General features: G+C 38.4%; 1 protein-coding gene across 1 annotated transcript in view; it reads left to right on the forward strand.

The window, feature by feature from the left end:
- Positions 1-1,014: 1,014 nt before the first annotated feature.
- The window catches only part of FOXN1 (forkhead box N1), a 19,068-nt gene continuing 11,325 nt past the window's right edge, over positions 1,015-8,757 (forward strand). The window contains exons 1-3 of the mRNA XM_031060673.1: positions 1,015-1,134; positions 3,715-4,215; positions 6,688-6,798. Of these exons, the coding sequence (XP_030916533.1) occupies positions 1,015-1,134; positions 3,715-4,215; positions 6,688-6,798 (732 nt within the window). The remainder of the gene's footprint in view (positions 1,135-3,714; positions 4,216-6,687; positions 6,799-8,757) is intronic.

Here is an 8,757-nt window from a genome sequence, read left to right on the forward strand (position 1 = left end):
CATGCCCCCAGGCAGTGCAGTTTTACTCATCACAAATACAGATTTCTCTTTGAACTAGAAAGGCAAAAAAAAGGTTTCCACATTTTTAGGTGATGTATCTTTGTTAAGCAAACCTAACAAACCCCTTAGATATTTACCTAAGAGCCATTTCAACACGTGGCAAAGAGCTGGCAGATTAACTCTTGAATTAAAGTGGCTTTTTTCCCCCTGATTTGTTCACCTAAAATTGAAATTATGAGCATGAACACCTTCATGTAGTGTTCAAACTTGGTGCATGACATAAAAGGATGCATGTTCTACTTTTGTTTTGCTCTAAGGTTACAGTCAACAAGGAAAACAAAAGACCAGAAGATTAAAATTATTCCTTTTAATCCAAACACCATCAGATATGGCTCCTATATCCAAAGATCAAAGATTGGGAACTTGAGAGGAGATCCAACTAACAAAAACAGGGATGGAATGATGAAGTCATTTACATATCTCAGATATATTTAAGTCATGCAAAACAGAACAGAAAGGATGAAGGGATTGGGACTAATAAAAAACAAAAGTGAAAATATAAGTGTGTTGTAACCATCAGTCTGAGTAATGATAGAAAAATATCCCTTTTTTTAATATAGTCCCTCTGAAAACAGCTGGGGTGCATTTATGTCCCAATCTCTCAATAAAGTGACATTGCTAAATTTACATAACCCCAAAACAATACATTTTCATTAATTTATGATCCTGTAGAAAACCAAGAAAGTGCTTATTTTTATAAAAGTGCTGTGGTGAATCCACAGAAACCCCATACCACATCTTCATTGGAATTGCATCTACAGAACATTTCTTCAGGAGCTAAAACATAATCCCACTGTGTCAGGAATTCCTCAGGACGGCTCCAGCTGCACACCCCAGCCTGTGCAGTCACCTGCACCCTACAAGCGCTTTGTTTCACAGTTCAAGGTTTTTAAAAGTGCTAATTGTAATTTGATTTTTGCCCTGACAGGATTTCCGTCTGCCGTGGGTTTGGTGATGGTTTCGCTACTCCAGGACCAGTCCAATATTAAATTTTCTGCTTCGGACACTCTGGAAAGGGACCAGCAGGACCTGATGAAGGCACAGGGGGATTCAATATCCCCAGTTCAGCAGAGTGTGAGTAAAACTGGCCCAGGCCTGTTCTCTTTCTTTAAAGATCAAAAGAAACATTCAGCTCTTGCTGAATCTCACCAAACCTACTGGTGACAGAGCAAACACTGGAGGTTTTATTCCTGAAGAGTAGAAACCTGAATTATCCTGCTCAGCTAATCTTAAACTCCCGCTGAATGTTCTGTTCCATTCCTTAAAATGACTGGGAAAGTTGTGCTGTGTTCCCCTGCAAAAAGAACTGGGTTTATCCTGATTTTCCTTGTGGGATTTCTTGGATTTGGAGAGCACTCAATAAACTGGTATTTGCCTTTTTGAGGAGCACAGGACATTCCATATCCCCCCTCCCTGAGCACAGCACCCTGCTCCTGCCTGATGTGTGTCCTCTCAAAGGCTTCCCACTAATTACTCATCCCTGATGTCAGGAAATACGCATGTTTTCATTGCATGCATATTTTAATCTTAAACTAATCTTAAACTCCAGCTGAATGCTCTGTTCCATTCCTTAAAATGAGTGGGAAAGCTGGGCTGTGCTCCCCTGCAGAAAGAACTGGGTTTATCCTGATTTTCCTTGGGGGATTTCTCGAATTTGGAGAGGGAAGGAGGGAAGGGAGCACTCAATAACCTGGTGTGCCTTTTTGAGAAGCACAGGACATTCCCCCATCCCTGAGCACGACACCCTGCTCCCGCCTGATGTGTGTCCTCTCAAAGGCTTCCCACTAATTACTCATCCCTGATGTCAGGAAATATGCATGTTTTCATTATATGCATATTTTCCGTGCCAGGACCCAGACTGCAGGCCTGCTCCAGATTAAAGAGCACTCCAGTGGCTGCTGGTTTCTCTTTGCTGGAGAGCAGCAGGGAGGCAGGAGATGACACAGGAGGGTTGGGGTGTCTGCCCAGAGCCCGTGCTGTGTCTCCAGATGAGTGTGGCCACCCTAATGAAGGGAAGTGATGTAAGCACCAGCATTTCTGGAGCCTGGAAGCCCAGCAGGGATGAGATCAAGCTGATTTGACTAAACTTGCAGGCGACAGGGCTTGCACTTACCACGTTCCTGTCATTTAATCTTTCATCGCCTAATCTTCCTCAGCTTTTCCCTGAAATGGGCAGAGCAGAGTCGAGGTGTCCTTGTTTTTCGAGGACAGGTCAGTTTTCTGAGTGGTTTGGGTTGGAAGGAACCTAAAGGTTATCCAATTCTGTGCCACCGACTACACCAGGCTACTCAAAGCCCAATCCAACCTGGCCTTGCTTTTATTTATTAATTGCTGAATAGTTTTGGATACCAAACAACCAGAAAACCCTCGAGATCTTTTTAGGGCTTCTCTGGATGAGGGTGGTTAGAGCTGGTCATTTCATACTTACCATTAAAAAGTCATTTTTCGTGTAATTAAAATATAATTATTATATTTTAAAATGTCACTAAATAAATAACTTAGACAATGAAAATAACTTATCTGCTCAAACTTAAATACTGACCTTAAATAAATAAATGTCAATTTAAAAATTTCTCTAAATAAATAGCTTAGATAATGAAAATAATAAAATATTTGCTCAAACTTAAATACTAACCTTAAATAAACAAATGTCAATATTATATCACATATTACATTTATATTTTAATGTAATTGAAATATAAATTTTATATTTTAAAATGTCTATAAATAAATAAATGAAAATAATAAAAGAACTTAGACAATAATAAAATAACTCAGACAAGGATAATAATGAAATATTTGCTCAAACTTAAATAAATAAATACCAATATTCCATCGCAGCTTTTAATGAAATTAAAATATACATTTTATACTTTAGAATTTCTATAAATAAATAACTTAGACAAGGACAATAATAAAATACTTGCTCAAAATTAAATACTGACCTTAAATAAATAACTGTCAATATTCCACTGCATATTAAATTTATATTTTAATGTAATTAAAATATAAACGTTGTATTTAAAAATTTCTATAAATAAATAACTTAGATAATAAAAATAATTAAATATTTGCTCAAATGTCAATCCTGACCTTAAATAATTAAATGTCAATATTCCATTGCATATTACATTTATATTTTAATGTAATTAAATTTTAATATAAAATTTTTTAATGTAATTAAAATATAAATGTTATATTTTGAAATTTCTATAAATAAATAACTTAGACAATGAAAATAATAAAATAACTTACAAAATGAAAATAACTTAGACAGTAATAAAATAACTTAGACAATGACAATAATGAAATATTTGCTCAAACTTAAACCCTAACCTTAAATAAATATCAATTTTCCATTTCAGTTTTTAATGTAATTAAAATATAAAGTTTATATTTTAAAAATTCCATAAATAAATAACTTAGACAATGACAATAACTAAATATTTGCTCAAACTTCAATCCTGACCTTACATAAATAAAAGTCGATATTCCATCGCATATTACATTTATATTTTAATGTAATTAAGATATAAATTTTATATTTAAAATTTTTCATAAATAAATAACTTAGACAATGAAAATAATAAAATATTTGCTCAAGCTTCAATCCTGACCTTAAATCAATTAATAAATATCAATATCCCATCACAGGATAACCCCAGCTACAGCTGCCAGCCCTATGAGCCGGACACCAGGACAGAAAGGACGAGCTCGGAATCCTCTCCCAGCCCCAGCCCTGCCTCCCCATGCCAGGACCCCATCCAGGGGGGCTTCCCTGCCAGCCAAGGAATCCCCTGTGGCAAGAACAAATTCAGAGCATCCTTCAGCACCGAGAGATTCCGGCGCTGCAGCTACGAGGAGAACGCTGCCGGCAGCTACGAGCGCTTCCTCAAGAGCAGCAGGAACCCCTTCCACCCTTACAAGAGGCAGATCAGCGAGGATGTTTTCCAGGAAGCTCACCAGGCCCTGCCACCACCAGAAACTTCTCCCTTCAAAAGTCATAGGGGCATCGATGGCTTCGAGGGTCTGCCGGGATCTGCTGAGGAGCCGGAGGCGTTTCCCACCCACATCCCAAATATCTCCGCGGAGCAGCCGTGGTGTAACAGCCTCCAGTACAGCACCACGGGGCAGGAGCACGGCTCCCAGGTCATGGTCAGTGAGGTTTTGGTGTTGTTTGCGCTGTTTTCAGTGGTAAAAAAATGTGCTTTTGGAAGGATTTTCTTATTGGGAGGATTTTCTTCTTGTAGTGGCTATATTGGTGTTTATCGCTCGGTCAAGCTAGAGGTCAGGGAGAGCAGATTTAGACATATCTGTGTTTATTTGGTCAAATTTTCTATTTTCTGGTCTTTTTCTCAAACAATCCTCAGAAAGATACACAAGGACAAATGATTTTCCATCACAGGGGTTATACAAATCCTAAATGTTTATCACTCTGTCAAGATACAGGCTTGAGGTCAGGGAAAGCAGATTTAGATATATCCGTGTTTATTTGGCCACATTCTCTCTTTTCTGGTCTTTTCCTCAAGCAATCCTCAGAAAGATACACAAGGACAAATGATTTTCCATCACAGGGGTTATACAAATCCTAGATGTTTATCGCTCTGTCAAGATACAGGCTTGAGGTCAGGGAAAGCAGATTTAGATATATCCATGTTTATTTGGTCAAATTTTCTATTTTCTGGTCTTTTCCTCAAACAATCCACAGAAAGATGCACAAGGACAAATGATTTTCCATCAGAAGGAGCATACAAATCCTAAATGTTTATCACTCTGTCAAGATACAGGCTTGAGGTCAGGGAAAGCAGATTTAGATATATCCGTGTTTATTTGGCCACATTCTCTCTTTTCTGGTCTTTTCCTCAAGCAATCCTCAGAAAGATGCACAAGGACAAATGATTTTCCATCAGACAGGATACACGAATCCTAAGTGTCCAAATTTGTCATCAGCTGGAGTTTTCTAGAGACAAAAGCTCACAAAACAATGTTTTCAAGCATGAGGATGTGGAGCAGATTTGGTCCAACAGCTCACCTGCACTTTTCTCAGTGCAAATAGAAGAGAAAACTCCAAGACATCAAAAAATAAATATCAGCTCTGTTTATATATGCAGTGCAAAGTTTCCTGGGCTGATTTCAATACTAGATGGAGGCAGCTGCCTATTTAGGGCAGCAGAGATCCCTGAAAAGCAAATTAAATTACCCTCCAGTGTCTCCACAAGATCTCTGCTGTGATCCAAGGTGTAAAGTGCATCTTGATCATCTCCTGCAGCCAAAAAGAACAGCTCCACCTGCCAGAGGAGAGCCCTGAGCTGGTTCTGAATGGCTGGGAGAGGAGGAATTCAGGGCTACAAATGCAAGAGGAGTTTAAAAAAAAATGTCTTAATTGGATTAAGACCAGGGGAATGGAGAGGTGTTGTCAGGGAACATACCTGGGGATTGAAGCCATCCAGGTTAAGGAGGAAATTGATCTAAATCTCTTATTTCCTGGATAAACACTCATCTAGGTCAGAGGAGTTCAGTGCTGCAAAACCTATGAGCAGCTGATGGAAAAAAAATAATTCCCATTTTCTTCCCAAATCCCTGGGCTGCAGGATGCAAAGGCAGCAGTGCAGGAGCCCTTTACAAGCAGGTGTAGCTACTCCCTGTTGGTGTCTCCCCTGGTCCTGCCAGCACCCAACTTCCCACTTTTAAATCACTGCCATGCTGCTGGAAAGTTGGAATTTCTGAAAATCTTCATCTGGTGGTCACCAAGATAACACTGATGTTTATTAGTAGTGGATGTCAAACCAAGTCTAATTTGTGCTTCTAATAATATAGCATAAAAATACTGAATATTTTTATATTTATTAGATATACTGCATGCATGATATATAAAATCTATATAGGAAATAATGTGTGTATATATGTTTATTTATTAATATTTTTAGATTCAAATGCCATAAAAGCTGGCCATGTTTTAAAGAAGGATAAGTGCTATTGGATTCTTGGAAAACAATTCTCACTGAATTCCTCTATTTTTAAATATTTCCTGCGTCTTGGTTGAACCCAGTAAGCAGCCCAGTGTGATTTTTCTCTGCCACCTCTTTCCTGTACATTACAGACCTGCCAAAATTCCAGAGGCAGCTGGAGGCACTGCCAGCCTAAAGATAAAATCAGGGAGAATGAAAAATGAGGGAGACACTTGTGCACACCCAGGGATGAAAGCTGGAGTGTGCGGTTTGTGTGTGCAGGGAGGGAAAAAAATAAGAATATAAACAGAGCTTGATGTTTTCTGAATTGCTCCCTGCATGGACTGTGGGCTGGGATTTCCTTTTTTCAGGCTGTAATTATGGAAATGCAGGAATTGGTTGATTTCTTTGTGGAATCACGGGGTGGTTTGGGTTGGAAGGGACCCTAAAGGTGATCCAGTGTCACCTCCTGCCAGGGCAGGGACACCTCCCACTGTCCCTGGGATGGCCAACCCCAGATTTGCACCATTGAAACACAAACCAACTCTGTTAACCCTTACCAAAACACAATTAAACCCCAAAAACTCAACATAACAAAGGCAAATCCAGACAGTGACTAATTATCCCGTTTTAAATTCAGCTGTGTTCTCTAATCACTCCTTCCTTGGCTGTTTTGCAGGGGGATTCAGACCTGAAGCTCAGGACATCCCCCCTGGAAGGGCAGCCTGGCTTGTATTGCTACCAGCCCCAGGTGCAGCAGATGTATTGCTCCTCACACCCTTTCCACCAGGTCAGTACAGCTGATGCAACAAAACCCCTGATTTTTAGCACTCAGATGGTACAAAAATTGTGGTAATCATCATTTTTTTAAAGGATTTTAAAAGATCTTTACAGTTGTGGGTTTGCAGGGCCGTGTTTATGTGCCTGCATTCAGTTTATGAGGATAAGATCTAAAAAGAACCACAGCTAAATGCAATTTAAGGTGCTCACTGAGAAAAAGAAGAAAAAAAAATACCAAACAAAAACTTGTGGAAATGTAATCTTAGTACTGGATATTTATATTTTCACCATTACACTCGAGAAAATTTGCTTTGGAGCCAGATAAATTATTAATATAACTCTTGATATTTCAGGATCTTAATTAACTGTGCTTTAACTTCAGGAAAAAAAAAACCCTAAATAGATTGTTAAAATTCAGACCAAACATAGAAAAATATTTTAAAGTAAAATTGGAACAGCAAAATGATGTTCACTTTCCTGGTGCTTGCTGGCACACACATCTCTTTTGAAACCTTTTGCCTCTTACATCACCCCCAGAGAAAGGCTATTCAGCTGAAGCATAATTGACAATAATAAAAATTTAAAAACAAATGAAAATAAAATAAATGAAAATAAAATAAACTAGAACTAAGACCAAATATAAATATAAATATATAATGTATAAATATAAATATAATTTTAATAGACTAAAAGGAATGGTGATATTGCACTACCATCCCAACTTAGAAATCCATTATTGTTATTTTAGAAGAAAATGGTCCCAAAATGATGCAAAAAAAAAAATTCTGCTGCAAATATAAACTCTTGTGGACATGTCACAGCTCCATATATCTCAGTCACTATAAAAATGCCATTTCTGTGTGCAGAAACCCCACTTAGCTTGTGAATTCATGGAATATTCTTAATTTCTTTATCCATTCTGCAGCAGGCACCTCTCCCCTGTCCCTGCTGATTTGACAGCAGTGCTGTTTCTGTGCTGATCACATTCCAAAAACCTCCAGATTTAAAGCTCCTGGGAGCTGCCAGGCAAGATCCAACAGGCACCAAGAGGAAAATCCTCCATCCACCTGCAGGCTGGCACTGGGACAAATCTCTGAAGTGCAGCAGGTTTCTGTCACACTTTTCAATACCTGTGCTTAAATGTTAATAGAGAAAAAGTCTGGCAAGGTGTTCTGCTGCTCAGGAGTAAAATAAAAATAAAATTTTTAAAAAAATTTTAAATAAAATTTAAAAAAGGTCTGATAGGTGAAAGAGGTAGAAGTGCTATCCATGTGCCATAATCACATAATCATATTCTTCAATATCTGTGCTTAATGTTAATATAGAAAAAGTCTGGCAAGGTGTTCTGCTGCTCAGGGATAAAATAAAAAATAAAATTAAAATAAAATTTTAAAATAAAATTTAAAAAAGGTCTAATAGGCAAAAGAGGTAGAAGTGCTATCCCTGTGCCATAATCACATATTCATATTCTTCAATATTTGTGCTTAATGTAAATATCAAAGCAGTCTGGCAAGGTGTTCTGCTGCTCAGGGATAAAATAAAAATAAAATTAAAAAAAAAAAGTAAATAAATTTAAAAAAGGTCTAATAGGCGAAAGAGGTAGAAGTGCTATCCCTGTGCCATAATCACATGCTGGAAAATGAAAAGAGCTGAGAAAAGTGGAATAAGCTGTCCTGCATGGAGCAGCCCCATGGTTAACTCTTCCCATTTCCAGCTGGAATGGGGCAGTGCAAGTTCAGTCCCTCCAAGGAAGTTCCACTCTGCAGAACGGGCCCTGGAGTGAAGGATGCTCCAGCTCAGTTTTCATTAGAGGGATGAGAGGATTCAGCCCCTTCATTAATTCTGTGCAGATGATAAAACAGCCTCGCCTTCCCCTTGGCTGGACACAACTGGAGTGGTGACTCAGAAGAAAAATGAGTTATTATTGACCCAAATGAGGAGCAGACAGTGGCTGGGGACACTCACCCAC

The sequence above is a fragment of the Geospiza fortis genome, unplaced genomic scaffold (genome assembly GCF_000277835.1).
Source record: "Geospiza fortis unplaced genomic scaffold, GeoFor_1.0 scaffold425, whole genome shotgun sequence".
NCBI lineage: Eukaryota > Metazoa > Chordata > Aves > Passeriformes > Thraupidae > Geospiza > Geospiza fortis.